Consider the following 24,668-nt stretch of genomic DNA (forward strand, 5'->3'; position numbering starts at 1 on the left):
ACTAGATCAGACATGAATATGTCCAAGGAATGAGGAAATATGGGCGGGGGGTGGAAGAAGATGCTTTGGAGGTTGGAAATGGGAGGCCTAAAGATCAATGAGAGCATTGGCTTCCAGGGCGCACATGCTCCGGCTGTGCATTTGGATGCTGACAAGGAGAGGAGACAGAAGGTTAAGAAAGTGCTTTCCTAAAATGGGGAGACGAGCTAATTTGCAGCTGAGGAACAAATCACGGAAGAGGCAATGGCACATGATTGCGTTGTCAGGATTATTCGCAGAAAGTACGGATTTCAAAGCACACTGATTCTATAAACAACAAAAAAAAACAAAACAAAAACAAAAATCAAAAACTTTTCACCTTTCCCCGGGAGGTGGAACAACGTAGTCCCGTGTCTCTGCTGGAGAAGCGGCAATCAAACCCCTTCCTGTGGAGGATCAAGGCCGCCTCGTCAGAATGCTTGCCGTCCACCTGCAAATGAGCAGAGTGCCAACATGCCACAGGAACATTAAGACAAATACTGCCACTACTTCTCACTCTACTGTCTTGAGTCAGTATCCCCAAACCACACGTGCTCATTTGATTTAGCAGTGAAGCCAGGCACATGCGTTTCCTCTCAGCTCCATGTTCACTGTGCCCGTCCACTTGCTACAGCCCATACCCCTCCCCCAAGGAGTCAGCTAGTGTGTTCTAGGTTCCGAAGTCACCTCATGCCTTGGTCTCCCCACAGTGCTTGAGGACTTCAGTTTCCTTTTGTCCACATACTACATACTGCTTTATCAAAGTTTCTTCAACTAAAGCATTTCGTTTTTATTTATTTTTAACATATGTATCAGTTGAATAAAATGTACCCAAATTTAGTCCTTATCTGGCCACTGAATGACGTTACGATCCATCTTAAAACTGAAACATGCTTCTTTGTTGAATATTAATTTTTGCTAATTGCATTAATGTTTTTAATCTTTAATGTATTGGTTCATTGTTTTTATAAGAGAGACATCTGAATTAATTATGCTTATCACTTGCTAGGCCAACCCCATTTATTAGCATGGAGTATCGTTTAAATTCATATTACAGAAGCTCTTCTTTTGCAGGCAAAAAGAAAAACACCAAATATGACAAGTCAGCTAGAGGGCTCAGTACAGGCCTACCTTGTTTCATTGTGCTTCACAGATATTGTTTTTTACGAATTGAAGGTTTGTGACCACCCTGCATTGAGCAAGTCTATCGGTGACATTTTTCCGACACCATTTGCTCCCTTAGGGTCTGTGTCACATTTTAATAGTTCTCGCAATTGATTTCAAACTTTTTCATTATTATTATATTTGTTAAGGTGCTCTGTGATCAGTGATCGCTGATGTTACTAGGGCAAGACCCTTCACCAGCAAAAAAGATTACGACTTGCTGATGGTTAGAAATTGTTAATGATAAAAGTATTTTTTAATAAGGTATGTTCATTGTTTTTTTAGACATAATACTATTGCACACTTAATAGACTACAGCAGCATGCAAAGTTAATGTTTAAATCATCTGGGAAACCAAACAATTTGTGTGACTTGCTTTACTGAAGTGCTCACTTTATTGCAGTGGTCTGGAACCAAACCCACAATATCTCTGAGGTATATACCTGTATACACTATTGCAGTCACATTTCTTATATCCATTTAAGTAATGATGCCACAAATGGTTCAGAGCTTTTAATATTTTAAATAACAATTATCTTAATAAATTTTATGTTTCCTAAAGTGGGAAGATGTTTATGATAATAAGCAAAATGAATTAAAGCTCCTTGGAAGAATGACATGTAGACTTATTCAAGAATAGCTGTGTATGGCCTGGCACTGACACTGATAAAAATGATCCCTTTTTTTCTTCCGTGGCCACAGATATGAATATGCCCCAATTCTTGAACATCCTCACTAGGGGTAAGATTTTTAATGTGCTATAGAGACATCTTTTCTGACTAGCTGCCAGCATTCCCACCACTGATTGGATTTTAATGTGCCTGAACAATTTAAAGCTCTCCACCTCAGATTCTTGGCTGGAATAACCTGTTTTATGACATTTCACACTGGTATTTTGCAGTGGTATTGCTAAGATTTTATTTGAAGGAAGAGAAAAAAGTAATTTAAGGAATTCTGAGTTATCGCAGGGCCACATGATATACACGACAAGTTTAAATCACAGGATTAAGATTTCTAATGAAATTTCCATAGGTTGCACACAATCTCAAAATAGCACCCAAGAAATCCTGAAAATCCTTCCTTTATTATATACATAAGATCTCCAGAAGAATACCAAAGAGAATCTGTCACGTGCCAATTGTGAAACCTTGGAATCGTCTTTTAATCTTCCTAAGCATCGGTTTCCTCACCTAAAAAACGGAGCTAATATAGGCCCACCTTCTTCATGGAGTCACTGTGTTGGGTTCACCTGCTGAAAATACCATGGAGTCACACTGTATGCTCTACAGATTTTGAAAGACCTGTTTTTACATTCATTAATGAATAAGTAATATCTGGAGCTCAGAAAAGGGGAGAGTGTGGGGAAGAAAATTCACACATTTTGAAACTGCACCAAGCACTGTGTTAGGTGAGCTTCCAATGAAGTGTTGCTGTAAAAGAGTTCAGGCCACAGTTGCAGCTGAATCCATGCAGGGAGGTTTGGATGTCCTGGAGTCGCACAGGGAAAATCCATTACAGAACTTATTTCAGGGGATAAACCAACATGCCAGCTCCTCAATGAAGCGGGGCCTGTGAAGCTTCTCTGGCGACTGGGTAGAGGGTGGGGGAAGGTGGTCTGCATGCACAACAAAGCCCTCAGGCATAGAGGAAGTGGGTCGGAGGCAAGGTTTGGTTCCACGAGGAACCAGCTATGGGGCTCTGTGAATATCACTTTACCTTTGAAAATTCAGGGAACTAGGTTAGACTCATGAAGAGCCCCTTCGAGGATTGAGGCTCAACCACAGTGATAGTAACTGCAGCTGATACTTACTGAGCACTTGCCATGTGCCAGACCCTGTGCAATGCTTTCCATGGGTGAACTCATTTCATCTTATAACCTCTGAGGTCGCTGAGGTGGTATACAAACTTGCAAATGTACAGGCATACCCCTACCACAAAGCATTCTCTCATACTCAAATAGCAGTTATCCCCAATGACTCTATATTAGCCCTTCATGATCTTTGCCCATGGATAGTTAGTGTATCTTCTCTGGGGGTCCCATTATTATTGAGTACACAAGAGAAAAACAGGCAATGTATTCCCCCACATTTCCCACACTATCACTCCCCTTTTGTTCCCATGCAAAGACGTAGTACAATATAAGGTTTTGGGTAGGGAACTGGAGTCAGACATGTCGAGGTGTGCCTCCCTGCATCACCATTTACTGGCTGTGTGACCTCAAAAAGTTACCTGCCATCGCTAGGTCAGTTTCCTTTTCTATAAGACGGAGTACAAGTATCGTTTACCCTCACAGGGTTGTTGTGAGAGCTACACAGCTTCACGGAAAGCACATAATGGCACAGAGACAATTTTAGGTATGTTGCTTCAAAAAAATCTGAGGCATTATTAATAAAGTATATAAGGAATACAAGTCAAATGATACCAAGAGGTGCTCTGGCAATAAACTTCAACCTTCTCCAATTTATTAAAAAATGTGCCAACATTTTTACTTCATTATTAGCAATAATCACAACTAGGCATGACTGAACTGTTCCAGTTGAGAACCTTTATTTTTCAAGCACTTTGTGCCAGATGCTGTTCTCAGTGCTTTACAAGCATCAACTCACTTAATCCTCAGAACCTCTCTAAGGTGGGTACTATTACCACTGCCAAAATATGAATGAGAAAACTGGGACTCAGAGAATTAAGTGACATGCTCTGTGTCACCCAGATGGCAAGCAGAAGGGATTCACTCCAATCCTGGCAGTTTGACTCCAAAGTCTGTGCTCCAAACAGCTCCATTTTCCTGCCTGTGCTCTAGTGACAAACTAGCGCTCACAGATGTCAGCTGGGAGGAAAGGGGAGGACTGCTTCTGACGTAACACAACAAAAGGCTATAGGTTAAAGGAGATCATCCTCTGATGTGAGTCTGCACAAAGGGAGCAGCATTTAATTAGTGGACCCAGCAGAGCTAAAACCATCATTTATCAAAACATGTTTCAATTCGGAAAGTAACTTTTAGAAATTGTAATTTCTATCCATCTACAACTTGCCCATCCATCCATTCACTCCATTTTAAACAGGATTTAAGGCCACTCTGAAAATTACACATGCATATGACAGTCTCCCTTAAGAAATAGGCAAGGGGCTCCTCTACCAAAATGCATGAGAACCCAAAATGTGAGAGTTGTGCTATTCCTGTCTCACATCAAAATAAATTGATTTTGCTTATTAGTAATGTGAGGATCACAAATCAATAAACTCCTGGAAATGACAGTAAACACTGTATGTGCACACTCTTTTTTCTGAGAAGGGAGGGAGAAGCTATAAATTAGACCAAATTCTCCAGAAGGATGTGACCCCACCATCCTCATAGGATGTGTCAGGTGTGTATAGATTAAGGCACGGCTAAACACCTGGTGGGAAAATTTTTCCAACCCGCTCAGTCTTTGAAAATGCCTAGCAACACTCATATTTCAGTGCATTCTGACAGTTGGAAAGGTTAGAAAATTGCAAACTCTATTGTAAGTCCTGAAACAGGAAATAACCAAGTAGAAATTCATTTTCCAGGGCACTCATTAAAATGTCCAATAACACTTATCCTGTTTTGATCAACAAGATAACATGACAGACAGGGAAAGCTGAACGGTGGTTCTTAGATATGTACAACACAGGGATTTCTTTCCCCCACAATTTTCACCTTTCCAGAAGCTAGGGAGATCAATAAAGCACCAATCAATTCTTATAAGAAAGGTAAAATAAAGTAAAAACTGTAAACCACCTCTTATAAGAAATGAAGGGGGTGGTGTAAACAAGTCAGGACAGAAAATCTTATTCAGTAAGTGATGCTGATGTTGACACGATTGGTTAAATATCTGCAAGAAACAGTTAAGCACAAGCCAAAATAAATTCCATAGAGAATAAAGAGCTAAACATAGATATACAGGTAGATATGAAGATATACATACATAAATACATAAAAATATATCTGAACATAGAAGAAGTAGAAATAATCTGAAAAAACAATAATTGAATTACATATCATGTTCAAAACATCAAGGCAGACTGGCTCTGCAAAGCCTAGCTGAATGGCTTAATCAAGCTCTTCCTTGTCCCTGGAATGTCAGCATTCCAGGCTGGACCTATAATTCTAGCCTGCAGAACCCTGACCCATGATCCTTCCTCTCATGAGATTCTCTCAGCTTCCTCTCTACCAACACTGCTTTCTCCTTCTATCATGACCGTTTTCCGATGACATGGCTTTCCCATTTAGTGTACATGAGTTGTGTGCTGGTTCCCCAGTTTTCAAACTTTTACAGAAGCCTCTTTTTAATATCTCAAGCTCTTGACAGTGCAAGAAAAGGGAGTTCTAAAGAGAAGGGAGTTGGAGGCCAGGCCTCCAGGATGAGAAGACTCACAGTTCAGTTTCTAGACAGTGGCTGGAACATGTTGGGGTGGCCAGCATGCTGTGAGGCGGGGTTTCAAGGGATGTTTGTTCCCCTCTTCATCTGACTACAAATGCATAGGACGTATAATTATTTTTTTCCAAAAATGTAGATGAGGTAGAAAAGCAAGATACGCTTATATAAAAACATAAAGTTATCTACCCATATAGAATAATTTCCGAAAAACTTGACTTTGAGGAAGAGACTTAGCAACCCTTAAAAAGTCAAATACTACCTACCCCGAGGCCGTGCACATCACTCAGATTCAGCCGACCTGGATGTGCCTCCTGATTTTGCATTTACTGCTGGGCAGTTTTATTTTCATCACTTAATTTCTCTAGCCCTTACTTTTCCAATTTAGCAGAAGGAAATAACTCAACAATTTCTAGAATTAGAAAGAGAGTTTTTAAAAATTACTAATTCCTAGGCTTTCCACCCCAGACCCACACAATCAGAATCTCAGAGATGGGGAAATCTGTAAATGTCTCTTTTCTGAAGTCTCCCCAGTATGATCTGGACACAGTGACTCTGAAGCCCAGTGGCTGGAGCTGCTGCCCCACCGCAGTGGGTTGGCCCATCTCCAGCCCCCCACCTCTCTCACTGTTGCTTGAGCCCATCACTCTTTTCTCCACGAGGAGAATGGGAGACTAACTGAGGCGGAGAACTGAAGAACCTTCAGACAACGGCCTGGAAGATGAGGAGGCAGGAGTGTCCTCTTCATGTTGCTGATGGAGGAGGCCGGGCAGGAAGAGAGAAGAGTCCCTATCAACACAAGGTAGTCCTCAGACAGATTCTTCATGGAAACACTGTGAGGCGGTGGTTAGAAAAATGCTTACTTAGACATGGGCTATGTAGACCTATGGTCTTGCTTGGAGCCCAACCTCTAGGTTGACATTATTTAAATGGGGAAAAATGCATTGCAATCTCCAATGAACAACTCATTACTGTTATGTTGGGAGCTGCCGGCACATAACAGGGATACAATCCAAAATGTATAGGTCTGACTTCTGGATATATGCACTGAGTCATTTTTGTCTTTCTTTTAGAATAACCATGGAAGTACACTTGACACCTTTTAAGTACCCCGCTTTCTTCAAATCAATACCTGTATCAGCTTCCCTCAATGATTACCTTCCTGTTATCAGAGGTTAGAGGACAGAGTAATTCTTTAAAGAAGTGATTTTTTTGAATGGACCAATCAATCCCTTCGAATTAATAGTGAGCTTTTAAACAACCATTAGAAATACGTGCTAAGAGTCAAAGTCTAGCATAGGAACTTTTAACAATTGATATAATGCAAGACAGCCCCAAATATTTAGTTCTGATCATATGCCAGCATGGTCGTTATCACTAGGCATTAATATTTCAGTTCTTATTCTTATGTTCAAATGTCTACATTGTTCAATTGCTTTCTATGCCTTCTGCTAAAACCCTCATTTGCACCTGAGCTGGCATATCCTGTAAACGTCATCAGGATAACAATGTATGTTTACAAAGCACTTCTGTTTTCCAAGGGCTTTCACAGCATAATTTCATGTTTCTCAGAGGTCTGAAGCAGGCATGTCTGATGGCAGCCCCATTTTATAAATGGTAGCTGAGCCAGCAGTCACTCAGGCAGCAGGTAGAGAAGGTGGCACACCTGCCCAAACGTGAGAAGAGCAATGTGAAGCCAGGTGGCCACCGTGAGTGAGGGCAGACTGCAGAGGGCCTGAACGCTCAAGGGCTGAACCACTTTGGTAGGCAATGGGATTTTTCATCTGGGAAGTGATTAGATTTGTATGGCAGGAAGGTAGCCAACAGCAGGGAGAATGAAAGGAGCAGGTAATCACTACAAAGAGGTGACCTGGAAAACAAGGGCCAGCCTCGGATTGTACAGGGTAATCCACTGACTCCAGTCAGCTGGAATTGCTTCCAGAAAACAATCACTTTCAAACGATTTTGGGAAGGGGTCATCTACAAGGGAGGCTCAGGAAGAGTGGCCACTGGGCACCCCAGAAGTCCCTGGATCCTTCAGGTTGCTAATGTCCTCTACCATTAGGTTGCCTGGAGGTGGCAACCTGAGGCCCAGAGTCTTTGGTGTCCTCTGCTCTATTTTTTCTCTCTCCTGAGCTCATGAATTTATGACAAGTTACCTCGGGGAGGCTGTCCCTCTCTAGTGTGTTCTCACTGAGTCAAAAAGTAGAGCCACAAAGACTGTAGCGGAATCCTAGCAAGAACACACAAGACTTCGCTCATTCAAGAAATCATTAGTGAGTCCCTACTATGCGCACGTACTGTTCTAGACAGGGAGATACAATAAGGAATCAAAGAAAAGCCTAGCTTGCATCAGGCTTCCATCTGACCACATCTCCTGCCTTTGGCCTTTTACACTTGCTCTTCACTCTACTCTGTCTGGACCACTCAACCCCCAGAAATCTGTGTGAGTCTCTTATTCCCTGACTGCCTTCAGATTTTTTTCTCATTATCACCTTTTGTTGTGGGGCCCTCTCCAATCACCCTATTCAAACTGGCATCACCTTCTAGAATTGCCCTTCTCTTTTTTTTTTTCTTCATTACACTTATTTCCAACTAACATGTTTCTCTTATTTTTCTTCTTTTATTACTTTTACTCCTCCCATTAGAATCTAAGCTCCAGAATGACAGGGGCTTTAGTCTGTTTTGGTCATGACTGCATCCCTAGTGTCTTTAGCAGTGACTGGCACATAGCAGGCATGAAATAAATCCTTCAAGTTCACTCACATGATCAAACAAGCCTTTGACACACAGAGATACGCACACAGGCCTCTAACATTCACTTGTATTCATTATTACAAACCATATGCATATATTTCCCTACATAGTCGGGCATAAGTTCCTAATCTTGAACACATAGTTCTAAAAGCCCTAAATGTCCCAATTTATAAGCATTTTTTTCTTTGTTTGTTTGTTCTTAAACTAAACATTTTTTTTCCTCCTCTTACGTTGTTTTCAAACATGAACATTCTTTTCTTTTCGTATTCAGGCCACTTATTATATTTCCCACAGAATCCATAACCATTTACTATTTCCAGCTAAGTGTATGTCAATTCACAACATCAAAACAGCTCTACAAAACATAAAAATGACGTCAACTGTCTAATCTTTATTCTTTTCAAATGCAATCTCTGACTTATAAGTAGGCACATATGTGAACTAAAGCAGTCTAATGGAATTAAAATTCTATACCTAATAAAACCTACCCTTGCTCTTTATTTTGACATTTCTCCAAATAGTTTGTTTCTCTGTGCAAAGGTTTGGGTTGCAGCGGTTTTCAGGAGAAAGTTACGAATGTACGAAGCCTCTCATACAGAAATAATTAAACACTTTGCTTTCTATTTCTCTAATGCCTGAGAAATGCTGATTAATAAGCTGAAATGAATGGAAAATGCCAGTAGAGCAGACCTTGAGGCCTGGTTCTCCCACCTACGAATTATGTGACCTCAGGCCAGCTTTAGCTTCCTTATCCACAAGAAGAAGAAAGATGATATTCCCTGACCTGCTCACCATACAGAACTTTTCAGAAAATAATAATAATAATAAAATTACTATTGGGGTATGCTCTAAGATATAGAGCAATAGTCAAATGAAAGGTATAATGACTCTGCCTAAAAGTGAAGTCCTCTTCATCAAAGCATAGTTAAAACTTACAGTATTTTTTCTTCTTCCCACCCCCTTATACCAGGTATATTATAAAAAGTAATTTTTATAGATATATTTTGGAGTATACCTTTGACTGTATTGTCCTCAGGTTAACCAGATGAATGTCACAAGGCAAAGATGACAGTAATGGAGAGAATTCACCCAGCAGCTGAAGGGTTGGGGCGGGGATCTTTTCTGTCATTGAAAAGACAGGGTGATTCAGGAAGGAAGAAGTTATGTGGCTAAGGAGAGAAGGATAACTGACCGACTTCTTTTCTTTTTCCTGTCAAAAAAAACCAACAAAACATGATTCAGAGTTATGTATCTGCAGTTCTCATAATAGTAACTGAATTACCTGATGGGAATTAAATAGAAAAGAAATATAAAAATATATTTGATTTTACTATATTTTATAAATAGGATTCTTAGAAAATGCATAGCAGATTACCAAATTCAGTTCTAAACAATACAAGAAAATGAAGAGTGTCCACTTAACTTATATGTTTAGAAATATCTCTTTTCCCATTGCTTTAATACTAAAAAATTTGACATTTTCCACAAACGTTTTCGGACAAGATAAAACTTTTTACAGAGATTTTTCAACCTAACACAAAACTCTTTAAGTAGATGGGTTGGGATGTTCCTGTATCTTGCACATTATCAGATGTTCTCTTTTTTCCCTCAGGATTTACCCATCATATTCTCATGGTTTCATTTATACACTTAATTAGACCATAAAGTCATGTGTTGATCCAAAGTTATGTTTTATGAATGTTACCAAAGATAGGATTAAAAAAAAAAAACTCTCAAAACAAATAAGGTTTTTAAATACACAGGTGGCATAACTAGATCATCTGTTTTCTACAAATTTTGTAAATCATTGTCAGTTGCTTCACTGTACTTTATTCCCTAAACAGGAACTGTTAATATACGTTATACAATAATTATCAGATATTTACATGATATACAATTATTCAGTAAAATCTAAAAATACTTTTGTCCTTGCAATGGTGTGTATACTTATAGACAAGTGTTTCAATATTAAATAAATCTACCAGGGCTGGCGACATACATATGGTGGATGACATACACAATTAATTAGATTAATGACTAAGTAGAACCTTAACCAATAATGCCTATGGTGTAAAAGCAGACACAGCAAAGCACTAAGAAGAGAAAATAATATGTAGAAAGGTCTTTTGAACACCAGTGACATTTAAAGCAAATTTAATTTTGTATCTTATATTTTAAAATGACTATTTCACTGACATCTTCGGATGTTGCATCCTTTTTGTAATCCAAGGCTCAAATGAAAGACTTGGCTACTTATCTGTGTGAAAAGATAGGACTTAGAGAAGATACAGAGCTTAAAATTCAAGAGTGTCAGATTAGCACTGAACAGAGGGTGTTAGCGAAGAGTGACAAGCATCTTGCCAGGAGCAAACTGTAGATGTCATTACAATTTAGACCATGGAGAGAGAGAGAAAAAAAAATTTTTACAGACAGCAGAGGGACACTGCAATATTAAGATACTGACAAAAACAATATGAGATCTCAAAGAGTTGTACAAAAAATATATCCATTCCACATTCTTTTTAAAAGGAAAGATTAAATAAAGTAGATGAAATAATATTCTCCAAAAATACTGAAATTTAATGCAGCTTGTAGAATAACATGAATAGAGAGGGAACATTTTCAACAAGACACTTTATATGTACTCCAAGATCAAAAAAGTTCATAATCTAGGTCAGGATTGCTGACAAAATCACCTTTGAGTAATAAAGATGAAAGGTTCTAACAGAAAGGAAAACACCTGTCTTATCAAATTTGGGAGGCGTTAAGTCCATTCTAGGTCAAGAAACATTCAGGAAAAGCTCTCTGGCTTTGTTCTACGCTCTTGGAGGAATCTCCAGACACTTCAGTGAGAAGGTGGGGTACTTCTTGATGGATAATTTATATTTTAGAAGCAGTAATGTGCCATATTTACCTTTCTTCCAAACCCAAATCAGTTCGCCTAATCCTCAGTGCTTCCCCCAAATTGATCACATATCAGAATGGCTTGGGGAGCTTTGAAAATACATAGATCGCTAGGCAGGGGTGGGGCTCTGGGAAGGTGAAACTTAAATGCCCCCCACCCTCAGGTGAATTTCATGGAGTCAGTCCCACCCTCAGGTGAATTTCATGGAGTTGTGCTGGGAACTGCCAGCCCAGACATCCTTCCAGCATTCTAGAAGAAACAGAGCGCCCTTTGGAATCAAAAGTATAAACCTCACCCTTTTTTAACTATTGGGTTGTCAGAAAAGTCATGATGCATTTTTGCAACGAAAAACAGAAAAAAATACGTCATGACTTTCCCGAGAACCCAATAATTTTGGATTAAAACCAAGATCCAGACTCAAAAACATGTTAATGAAAAGTCTTGTCAGGGCCGGCAAGTGGCTCAAAAACATGTTAATGAAAAGTCTTGTCAGGGCCGGCGAGTGACTCAGTTGGTTAAGAGCTCGCTCAAGAGTGTGAGCTCTGAGCAACAGGGTCGCTGGTTCGATTCCCGGCCCAAGCTGAGCTGCCTCTGAGCTGTTGGCAGGATGGCTCAGCTAAAAAAAAAAAAAAAGTCTTGTCAAAGGAAACAATGTCATGAATATAAGTGCTCTGAGAATTCAAGAACTGTGCCATTTACTGTTCTAAGCAAGATAAGGAAGAGAAGTTTATAGGCAGGGGGAGGAGTTTATAGAAGACAGGAGGTTCAGTGCCATAAGGGCACCTTGAACAAACAACGTTGCTGGAAGCTGGCCAGGCTGGGTGGGGCAAAGTCTCATGGAAGGTTCCATCATTCACACACTTTCTTAACATATTTACAGCAACAAAGGGCTCAACAAAATATTGAACTGTTCAGTTATCACTGTTTTAATTCATCTCCTAGAAAGGTAATCTTTTAACAGGGATCATATGATAATCCCAAAGTGTATAAAACATGTTTGCTATTGGAAATTTTACATGTTTGTTTGAGCAATAAATGAAATCCCCAACCTTGTAGTAACTAATATACAACTATAAACATTATTTGGTTTCTTGTTGGTTCAGACTGTACAAGTCTAAGCTTTCTCCTTGCAGCATGCATGAAATTAAACATAGTTTCCAGCATATTCTGATCCAAACCACGCCAAATTGAGATCTTCTCCATTGGGTTCCAGCCCTTGTTTCATAAGTCAAACTCCTTGCCAGGCTCCTTGGTGCCTTTCTTTATGCCCACCTGAGTTATCTTATCCCTAAACATCAAAGATTCCGTTTCCTCTACATTAAAATTTGCTAAATTATGTAAGATAACAAGATATCGTTTTTTTTAGTCACCTTTGCTTATTCAGTATGATCTGACACATGGTGGGAATTTGATAATGTGTCAAGCAAATGCAATATAAATAGATGAGAGAAAAATATTGGAGGGGGGAAGGATGGAGTAAAAAGACAAAGAGGCAAAAGAAAGAATGAAAATATATTGAATCTAAAGATTTAGAAATAAACATCATACAGCACAAGCTGAAGGCTCATGTTCTATGGGCCTAATTTACCTACAGAAATGTTCTGGTAGGTCTGCATGGTATCATTTTTTTTTCTTTTCCCAGACAATTCTCAAAAATAGAAGAAAAAAAAATCCAGGAGATTTCACATTAAAATCATTAACAACAATTTAAAAAACTCCTCCAAATTGATAACTGTTTTTTTACCCAAAACAATGGAAATTCAAGTTACACTGGGCCCCCACATTCCCGTCTGGAAACAATCAGCTGGAGCTGAGCTGTGGCTTCTAGGTGGGATGTGTGTCATGTTCACAACAGGTCTTGGTTACTTAACTGAAGCATTTGTCCCTAAACCTGACCAATCTCCCTCATGCCATCACTCTCTGAAGCCCCGTAAACATTTGAGTTTTTCATCTGATTTCTCCTGACTTCCTTTGCTTATATGGAAAGAACTGGTTTCCAGAGGTAAAATGATACAACTGTAACAATTTAACACTTCCAGCGCTTCCAAGTCCAGTTTAATACTCCCTTTGCTATACCAGTCCTTCTAATTTCTAACTCAGTGCCTCCTTTACCATGCTAGTTGCCAGCAGAAAGATGGTAGGGAGTAAGAGTCTAAGAAATGAGTCATAAAGGGTCAATGCCAAAGAGACAATTCCTATTTTCCACTTCCGTTGACCTTTGAGTACCATTACCATGGGTGATGGTCAACCTCATGTAGCATAGTCCTCTCCTGGGCATCTGTACATCTCACAGCAATTATCACGTCAGTCCTTATACTCACTGCCTCTCTGCAGAAGCCTCCGAGAACAGGACTCACTTCTATTTAGTCATCCAGGATTACTCCCATGAGGCTCTGGCAAGCTTGAGGCTTCCCACTAAAATGCCTTCCTCTCCAGGGACTGTCTCCCTACTTCAGTTTCTACCATCAATATTTTAGACATTAGAGTCTCAGTTAAAAATAAAAACACTTTGTGGAAAATGTAAGTTATATGATATACTTCTTCATCAAAAATCTTTCTAATCAATTTCATTAGAAATTAGAATGTATTTTCTCTTCTCTAGTTCATTTCTTTTATTTAGAAGAAACTATTGATTTAAGCCCAAGAATCTATAGCTGAGCAAAAGAAAAATTTAACCAACATAGGATTATAATAACATTGGATCAAATTTAAATCAATTAGTCTCTGAAGAGTTTAAAATGGGAATAAACAGATTATTTAACTTCTAAGTGAAAGCTTTATAGATCTGACATGAAAATCCTTATTACCATAGTTAACAGAAGTTTTGCAAATTAGTGTCTATATAGAGAGAAAAATCATAAAAGCAAGAAACATTTTCAGGATGAGAAAAAAAAAACAGTAGCTGCCAGCACTCCAAAAGATTTTCCTATGTAACTTTAGTCCTTAATCTACACTATCTTGTCAGTAATTGATTTAAAATATGAGTCCCAAGAACTGGTATGAATCTTGACATGTAAAATGGATATTAAAATATTTTTCCTGAAAGATTCTATATATTGGAAAAATTCTTTGCTTTAATTAACTATTGCCATTTCATTCCATCAACTAGTATTTGACTTATATGCAAGGAGACCCTGTGGGGTACATGGAAATAAAGCAGACAAGTCCCTGGAATCCAGTACAGGGAATAGAACATGCATACGATGTAAGGCAATAAGCACTAACAGTGACAAATACAGTGTGCTATCACAGCTCATTCATTTGGGCATTTGGTATTCATTCATGTAACACATACTGGGTGCTTCCTTCCTCTGCTAGAAACAGCCTAGAAGCAGAGAGACATAGTCCCTACTGTCAGGGAGTTTATGATCCAAAGGAAAAGAAAGACAATGATCCAATATTCACAAACAAGCATGAAGGACAGATGCACAGTTATGAGCGAGCATAGAAGGGGATCTGACCTGGTCTAGCAGAAGCAGTTGATGGCGTGAGCTCTGATCTGAGCTATTTCTAAGAGTCCCCCGGGCAAAGGGGATGAAAAAGCCTGTACAAAGGTGCTGTGTGGGTACAGTGCATGGGAAATACTTAGGACTGAAAGGAAATCAGTGGGCCCAGAGCAGGAATAGTGAGGGTCATGTTAAATGAGGATGGAGGACAGGCAGGGTCCATATCATGAGGAGCACTGTAGGCTGTAGATTTTGGCTTTTATACTGAGAGCTACGAGAAGACATCAGAAAGGTTAAGCAAGGGTTGGACAATGAGGTTAGACTGGGTTTTGAAAAAACAAAAACACTGCTTCCTGGGTTAAGAACAAATATGGCAGGAAGACAGCAGTAGAGTGGATGTGTATAGGCTAGATCCAGGAAACACATGGTGTTACTGTAGATTAGGGTGGTTGAAGTAAACAAGTCTATATAAATTTGAAATATTTAGGCAAAGAGATAGGCAAAGCACTGGTGATTACTGTTGTGAGAAAAGGGCCAATGAGGGAAGAGTGTCTATGAGAGAGGACTCCTAGGTGGCTGGCACTGGATGGAAGGTGGGGCGAGTCACCAAGAGAGGGAACAATGGAAAAGGGCCAGGTTTGGGGGGTAGGGAGATCATGAGAGCGATTTTTGATATGTCAAGTTTGAGGTGCTCTTAGACACGTAAAAAGAAAAATCAGGAAGCAACTAGATAAATGGGGTGTGTATTTGTGGGTTCCATGTACATAGAGGTGGTCACCAAAGCCAGGGGCGTAGGGGAGACTGCAGAGCCAGAACATATAGAAAGAGAAAAGGGGAAGGCCTGGGGCCAAGCCTTAAGGGCTCTGATATTTAATGGCTGAATAAAGACGTATCAGAGACATAGAGAGAGAACTGCCCAAGAGGAAGGAAGAAAACCAAATGAGCGAGGCACCATGGAAGCCCTGGCTAGAAAGTGTTTTAAGAAGTGACAATGGTCAGTGTCAAAGGCTGATGAAAGGTGAAGAGGACGATCAAAACCATCTGCTGGATCTAGTGACGTTGGGAAGGATGTATGACAGAGGCCAACGCCAGATCCAAATGAATTGAGTGTGAAAGGGAAGCGATGAAATACACTCATCTCATGACCTCTGACTCAACAGGGCAGAGGAGATAGGACAGTGTATATGGGGAATGGAGATGAGAGTGTGAGCGAGGGCTGTGTTCTGTTTCAATTTTTAACGGGAGAAAACAAAGACTGCTTACAGGCCAACAGAAAGGACTTCCTAGGGAGATGAGGGGCATGAGGAGCGTGGAGCCGTAAGGAGGGAGAATAACTAGTAACAGGATCCTGAGAAGAATGATTAGGGTCAAACCCAAGAGCGAGTGGAGGGGCTGGCCTTAGACGAAAGGAAGATAAACGTCTCTATTGTAACATGAGGAAAGAAGGAAAGGGTGGGAGTTAGTGATTGGTATCCAGAACAGAGAACCCTGTCGAACAGTTGTTCTCTCTATAAAGTAGATGGTGAGGTGGCTGGTTAAAAAGAATAGAAAAGATCTGAAATGGTCAGTGCAGGAAGAGGGAGAGCGGAGTAAGAGAAAAAGGGCCATATCAAGCAAGGGCCATCTGAGACGGTAATCAGTAATTTACGTAGGACTCTGAGGGTATTTTTCTGCCACCTGAAGAAGCCTATTGTCAGGTTGGTTATATCCAGTGGAGCTTTGGAGACACTGTTTAACATGGAATCCCTGGATTTTTGCTTTGAAGAATACAAATTGAACAAGCAGACAGACAGGTAAATCCATTTTCAATTTATAAGTCTAAGACTAGAAGTACACTAAGGTTTCAAACACATTTCACTAATCAAACTTAATCTCCTAGGTACGTGACTAAGCCTATTCTTTAACTCAACTCTTTCAAAATAATTTCATCCAAACTGATTTCTTAACATTATTTTATATCTACATAATTGTGGGTGGCAAAGAATAATCAACATTAGAACATGCGAATTATTTTTTTTTCATACCATATTCACAACAGTTCTTTTCTCTAGTAGTATTCGAAATAAATTAGCTGTAATCTTGTTATCATGAACACCTTGCTCAAGGCCACGATTATCATCTTGCATGAGTCTTCGATCCATGATAACTTCAATCTGACCTATGAAACAAATGAAAAAACTGGCCAGAGTTACTTAATACAAGCATTCACTGAGAATGACGTAAACACAGGCACGGTCTCAATATAAGTTTCTCTTCTAGCCAAGGAGACAGAACTACCAGGGGTGCCAAAAAAATGTGTAGACATGACTTGTATTCATCTTTTGCTATGGGTATTTATTGAGTATTACATTTTTAATGCAGTATTTTCCTTTCTTAAAATGTGTATGCGTTTTTTTGGCACCCTCTGTATACAACCCACAGTACCTTGGACTTTTTCTCAATAGTGGCTCAAAGTAGCAAGTATTAATTCATAAAACATGATTGTATTTCTGCCTTTCTTCAGGAATGTCTACTAAAACCTGATAAGAAATTTTAAAACAGGACAGGACTGATCAAAGTTAAAAATGAAACTTTAAAAAAAATAATCTAAAATTAAGAAGAATTAATCTAAATAGTAAATTAAGTCCTCCAAAAATTTTAGTGGCATTTGGAATATAAAGATGTTTATGAAGTTCATTACAAAACACATACCACACAAGGAGTACTAAGACAAAAATACAGAGGGCAGGATCTAAATAGGATCTGAAATACAGTTTAGGTTACTTGACATGTGGTGAGTCTCTGAAGAAGCCCTAAGATTTGGCAACACCTATCATGTACCCCTTGTTCCCTTCCTGATACTCGGTTAGTGGCATCACCACTCTCCTGTCTCCTGTAGCTCAAAAAGGGACCATATGTGGTTCCTTCACTTGCTATGCAATAAATCCATATCTCCTCTAGTTTAAACTGTAAGCTAATGGTTAGGCTATGAAACTACATACTAAGAAAAGTAAAAAAAAAAAACAAAAACAAAATCCAGAGTCATATACATATATGATTATACTAAAAAAAAAACCACCCCAAAAAAACCCAAAAGTTAAGTTTTATATATATATATACTTAAAAAATATATGTATATTCATTCATCCATTCATTCATATTTGTTGCTGTATGAAATGATCATTTGGCAGAAAAGAGTAATACATAGAAGCTTTTAATAACTATTACTATTATATAGTCAAACCAACTGTTTAGTTTTTCTTCTTAGTTTAGGTATCCGGTACATAAAATAACCAGCAATAGTTAGAATTTTCATTGCTACTATTCCAGATTTTAAAAGACAACTGTCTAGAACTTACTCCTCAGACAATGGGACCAATCATCCCCCATGTTTATCTAGAGTTTGATCACTTCACACCCAAATGAGTACATCTGACAATACCTAACCCTTCTCTCTGCCTCCCAATGTGAGTCTGTACAAGTGACCCTAGTAATTTCCTGGACTGCACACAAATTGTTCACATGTCTATAGCTATTCAAACTCTAAAGTCTTTGGGCATCTCCATTAGGGGCCGAGGATCTTCTCAGCTCATCTTTATCAGGGAAGTGAAATATAATACTGCTTGATTCATGCTGCTTGAGTCCTAATGTCCGGACCTCTGTTTAGAGCTCAACTTTGAGGATTTAAGGCAGGGCTTAAAAATGGGTGGGTCAAGAGTCACAACTGCCACTAAGATGTTGCATGTTCTGATATTTTAAAAATTATATCAACATTTACAGATTGGACAACTTCACATAAACTCCTAGACTTCTGGGATCTTTAAAAACAGAAACATTTGGCAACAACATGGAGCCCCTTTCCCCACGGAGACAATGAACTGGCACTAAGCAGTGGCTGCCCCACTGTACATGGCAGCATGTTCTCCAGTTTGCTCAATCCCACCACCTCCGACCAAATCCCAACATGAGGCCGTTATTATTTTTATAACTGAATCCATGTCTTTATGGCATGATCTCATGACTTTGTTTAAAGAAGGCTTAAGGATAAATGAGTAGTAGTATTTTTTTGTGTGTGTGGAAGTACAGAATGTATGCATATGCCTAATATAAAAAGCGGGTTTGTGTCAAAGGATATGCAAGGCATCTGCACTCATTTACTATCTGGGTGGCTCCTTGAGACACTTGTTTTAACAACTCTTACTATAAAAGGAAGGAAAGCCATTGATGTCATGTAAATGATAATTAAAACTGCGTATTATGTATAAAGGACAAAAGCCTCTAAATATTTTATAAAACCGAATCAGTGTCCACTCTCTATTTTCTTTCTCTATCTTGATCTCTCTTTTGGAATCCTTAAAGTCGTGGTGATCACCTCTTTATTCACATATCTGTATCCTCTCTACTCTCTTCTTTCAGGTGGTAGTGCCGTACAAAGATGTGATTCAGAGAAGAACCTAAGTTTGAACGGTAACCTCCCAACTTTGCAAATTTAGGTAAGTTATTTAAACTTCTAGAGTCTGAGTTTCCATATCTATTCAATCATGACAACACAGACTTTTGCAAATAATGGGCTATTAGGAGAGGTAAATTATCTTGAAAACAATCGGCTTCAAGGAAATTTAGTCCCTGTTCTTCACTTGAAGATTGAGAAAATTCATTATGTTAGTCTCAGAAAATGCAAAATTAACTAGTAGTCTGGTTCTCGAAAGAAAGCTGGTGACCGAAGATGATAATATATATGACCAAAAGAAAAATCATACACTTGGAATTGAAACTTAGATCAAAAAAGAATCTAAATAATACATACCACTTTTCAAACTCGATACACCTAAAGACTGAGCAGAGAGCAGTGTCAAGCGGTGCTCAGCATCCTGGATATATGCCATTGTGGTCATAGGGTAGACATTTGCTTGAAGAGGCAATTTGCTCATTGTCATTCTAGGTTGAATCTATAAGACCAAACAATTCTCTTAAAAAAAAAATCAAGTGATATTTACATAATGTACTTTAAAAAATTAGTATTGACTACAGATGGCTTTTCTTCCAAAGAGAAAAACCTGCATCTTCCTTTCTTTTCAAGGTTAGAATTTAAAAATTAAAACATTCCTCAAAACAATGAAGAAATATCACAAGGATCTTAGGAAACAATTTTTGAGAAAGTTAGAACTTGTCTAGATTTTTAAAACAGGCATTCCTATTTAAATTCAGAATAAATATCCTCAACAAAAGTCTTCTAGCTCTCCAATATTTGCATAAAACAAATTATAAAGGTATTAAGTATTCATTTTTCATCTAAATCTAACATACTGCTTTTGTAATGAATGCTAAGCATAATAGCTCTTTATCCCGTTTCAAGAAATATCTGTTATAATTCTTCTTCTAAAAATCAGTTTTAATAAATATCAGAGGGGATGGAGATAAGCAGCATGCTGAAGAAAAAGGGCTACTGTATATATGAAACTTTCTTTTACATAAACTTAATGGTAACCACTCAAAAACAAATCCAGAACTGCAATATATACCATAAAAAAAGAAGAAACAGTGGGAAAAAATCATAGAACACCACCACACTAAAATAACAGACAGCAACAAAAAAGCAAAAGAACAATGGTGATAGTGAGATACCAGAAAACAAAAGATAAAATGGATATAGGAAATTCTCATATATTATGTGCATGGAGTATTGGGTTCCACCCTTTTACTTTGAGTCTATATTTGTCCTCGTAGCTGAGATGTGTCTCTTGAAGGCAGCATATGGTTCAGTTTTGTTTTCAGATCCAACTGCTATTCTGTGCCTTTTTATTGGTGATTTCAGTCCATTTATATTTAGGGTGATTATTGATATCCAGAGAAAAGTGGGTATAGCCATACTTATATCAGGTGAAACAGGCTTCAGGATAAAAAAGGTAACAGACAAAGATGGACATTTCATAATGATAAAGGGGAATATACAACAAGAAAACATAACTCTTGTCAATATATATGCCCCCAATCAGGAAGTACCAAAATATACAAAGCAACTACTAACAGAACTAAATGGAGAAACTGACCAAAACACAATTATAGTGGGGGACCTAAATACATCATAGGCAGCTATGGATAGATCATCCAACAGAAAATAGGTAAGGACATATCAGCTCTAAATGACACATTAGACCAAGTGGACATAATTGAAATTTTTAGAGCACTTCATCCTAGAATAACAGACTATCCATTCTTTATCTAGTGTACATGGACTATTCTCAAGGATAGACCATATGTTGGGACATAAAACCAGCCTCAGAAAATCTAAGAAGATTGAAATCATACCAAACACATTCTCTGATCACAAGGCTTTGAAATTGGATATCAACTGCAAAAAGAAAGCAGGAGAAACCACAAATATGTAGAGATTAAACAACATACTTTTAAAGAACAACTGGGTCAAAGAAGAAATAAGCAGAGAGATCAAAAGATGCATAGAAACAAATGAAAATGAAAATACACCCTGTCAAAATTATTGGGATGTAGTGAAAGCAGTAATAAGAGGGAAATTTATATCATTACAGGCCTACCTCAACAAATAAGAAAAATCCTAGATAAACAACCTAACATTACACCTTAAAGAACTAGAAAAAGAACAAATTAAACCCAAACCCAGAAGGAAGAAAATAATAAAAATAAAAGCAGAACTAAATGAAATAGAGAACAAAAGGACAATAGAAAAAAATTAATGCAACAAAGAGCTGGTTCTTTGAAAAAATTGATAAAATTGACAAACCCTTGGCTGGACTCACTAAGATAAAAGAGAAAAGACACAAATAAAACTGGCAATGAGAGGAGAAGTTACCACGGTTACCACAGAAATACAAAGAATCATCCCAGGAATACTATGAAGGACTACATGCCACCAAGTTCAATAACCTAGAAGAAATGGACAGGTTCTTAGAAAGACACAGCCTTCATAGATTGAATCACAAAGAACATGAAAATCTATATAGGTCAAGCAACAGTAAAGAAATTGAATCAGTCATCAGAACCTTCCCAAAAGCAAAAGTCCAGGACCAGATGGCTTGACAAGTGAATTCTACCAAACATTCAAAGAGGATCTAATACCTGTCCTCCTCAAACTCTTCCAAAAAATTGAAAAGGAGGCAATACTTCCTAGTTCATTTTATGAGGTCAACATTACCTTGATACCAAAACCTGGTGAGGATAACACACAAAAAAAGAAAATTACAGAGCAATATCTCTTGATGAATACAGATGTAAAAATCCTAAACAAAATTCTAGCAAATTGAATATACAACAATGCATTAAAAAGATCTATATCATTATCAAGTGGGGTTCATCCCAGGGGTACAAGGATGGTTCAACATATGCAAATCAGTCAATGTGATATACCATATAAACAAAACATAAAAATCATGAGTATATCAGTAAATGTAGAAAAGCATTTCACAAGATACAACATCCATTTATTGAAAAACGCTTAATAAAATGGGTATAGAAGGAAAATACCTTAACATAATAAAGGCCATATATGACAAACCCTCAGCTAATATCATAATTAACAGTGAAAAACTGAAGGCTTTTGCTCTACATTCAGGAACAACATAGGGTTGTTCCCATCACCAGTGCTATTCAACATAGTACTGGAAGTCCTAGCCAGAGCAATCAGGCAAGAGAAAGAAATAAAAGGCATTTGAATTGGGAATGAAGAAGCTAAACTGTCACTTTTTGCACATGACATGATGCTATACACTCTACCAAAAAGCTATTAGAAAAATAAACAAATAGGGTAAAGTAGCAGGCTACAAAATCAACATACAAAAATCCATTGCATTTCTAAATATTAACAATAAAATTTCAGAAAAAAAATCCTTTTGCAAATTCAAAAAAAAAAAAGAATAAAATACCTAGGAATTAACAAAGGATGTGAAGGACCTACACACTGAAAACTATAAGAGATTTTAAAAAGAAATCAAAGACACAAAAAAATGGAAAAACATTCCGGGTTCACGGATTAGAAGAATCAACATAGTTAAAATGGCCATATTACCCAAAGCAATATACAGATTTAATGCAATCTCCATCAAAATCCCAGTGGCATTTTAAAAAGAAATAGAACAAAAAAATCATCAGATTTGTATGGAATCACAAATGACCCTGAAGAGCCAAAGGACTCCTAAGAAAAAAGAATAAGGCTGGAGGTATCCCACTCCCTGACTTCAGTTTGAACTACAGAGCAATAATAATCAAAACAGCATGATATTGGCAGAGAAACAGACACACAGACGAATGGAATAGAACTGAAAACCCAGAAATAAACCCACATAAATATGGACAGATAGTTTTCAACCAAGGAGTAAAAAACATACAATGGAGAAAAGAAAGCCTCTTCAATAAATGGTGCTGAGAAAAATGGAAAGACACATGGAAAAGAATGAAATTGGACTGCTATCTGTCACCATGTATCGAAATTAACTCAAAATGGATCTAAAGACTTAAACATAAACAATAAACTGAACAGAAGAAAGCACAGGTACTAAACTTATGGACCCTGAGTTCAAAGAGGATTTTATGAATTTGACTTCAAAGGCAAGGGAAGTAAAAGCTAAAATAAATGAATGGGACTATATCAAACTAAAAAGCTTCTGTACAGCAAAAGAAACCATCAACAAAACAAAGGGACAACCAACTGAATGGGAGAAGATATTTGCAAACAACGACCCTGATAATGGGCTAATATCCAAAACATATTAAGGAACTCATACAACTCAACAACAAAAAGACAAACAATCCAGTGAAAAAATGGGTAGAGGACATAACAGAAAGTTCTCCCAAGAAGACATACAAACAGCCAACAGATATATGAAAACATGTTCAACTTCACTAGCTATTAGGGAAATGCAAATCAAACCACAATGAGATATCACCTCAAACCTGTTAGAATGGCTATCATCACTAAAACAAGAAATAACAAGTGCTGGAGAGGCTGTGGAGAAAAAGAAACCCTCATACACTGCTGGTGGGAGTGCAGATTGGTGCAGCCGCTATAGAAGGCAGTATGGAGGTTCCCCAAAAAATTAAGAATAGATTTATCATGACCCAGCAATCCCTCTCCTGGGTATATACCCAAAAAATCTGAAAACATTTATCAATAAGATACATGTACTCCAATGTTCATTGCAGCTTTATTTATGGTGGCTAAAACATAGAAACAAGCAAAGTGCTCCTTGATAAATGATTGGCAATAGAAGATGTGGTATACATACACAATGGAATACTACTCAGCCATAGGAAAAGATAAAATACTGCCATTTGCGACAACATTGATGGATCTTGAGATTATTATGCTAAGCAAAATAGTCAGATAGAAAAAGTCAAGAACCATATAACTTCACTGATATGTGGGATATAAAACTGAACACAACAAAGAAACAAGACAAACAAATAAAGAAACAAAAACTCATAGACACAGACAACAGTTTAGTGGTTACCAGAGGGTAAGAGGTGAGGACAAATGGTAGAAGAGGGAAAAGGGGGTCAAATATATGGTGATGGAAGGAGAACTGACTCTGGGTGGTGAACACACAATGTGATATTTAGATGATGTATTACAGAACTGTATACTTGAAACCTATGTAATTTTACTAACCATTGTCACCCCAATATATTTAATTATGAAAAAATAAATATCACAGATCTCTTCCATCAAATCTTCTAACATATTACATTATAATAATTGAATGCATATTTATATTTAAAAACTATTCAATGCTTACTCTTCCTGTTTAGTTTCAATGGAGATAGTTCCAAATTCCAATTTTTCTTGGTCTGGTATCTATTGGGTCGTCTGGAAAGTCACGACGTATTTTTCTATGTTTTCAATGCAAAAATGCATCATGACTTTCCCGACAACCCAATAAATGCATGACATGGAACTCTAAGGTTAGTTTCTGAGAGAGACTGACAATGCACTGAGCTAGTGTGGGTCAAGGAAACTCACTGAAACCTCAG

At 37.9% G+C, this 24,668-nt stretch overlaps 1 protein-coding gene across 1 annotated transcript in view; it reads right to left on the reverse strand.

The window, feature by feature from the left end:
• Positions 1-19: 19 nt before the first annotated feature.
• The window catches only part of MAN2A1 (mannosidase alpha class 2A member 1), a 159,945-nt gene continuing 135,296 nt past the window's right edge, over positions 20-24,668 (reverse strand). Inside the window, exons 19-22 of the mRNA XM_019624106.1 lie at positions 19,474-19,615; positions 16,712-16,845; positions 9,352-9,546; positions 20-469 (exon numbers count right to left, since the gene is read on the reverse strand). Of these exons, the coding sequence (XP_019479651.1) occupies positions 344-469; positions 9,352-9,546; positions 16,712-16,845; positions 19,474-19,615 (597 nt within the window). The 3' untranslated portion in view covers positions 20-343. The remainder of the gene's footprint in view (positions 470-9,351; positions 9,547-16,711; positions 16,846-19,473; positions 19,616-24,668) is intronic.

The sequence above is a fragment of the Hipposideros armiger genome, unplaced genomic scaffold, assembly GCF_001890085.2.
Source record: "Hipposideros armiger isolate ML-2016 unplaced genomic scaffold, ASM189008v1 scaffold_579, whole genome shotgun sequence".
NCBI classification, from domain to species: Eukaryota; Metazoa; Chordata; class Mammalia; order Chiroptera; family Hipposideridae; genus Hipposideros; species Hipposideros armiger.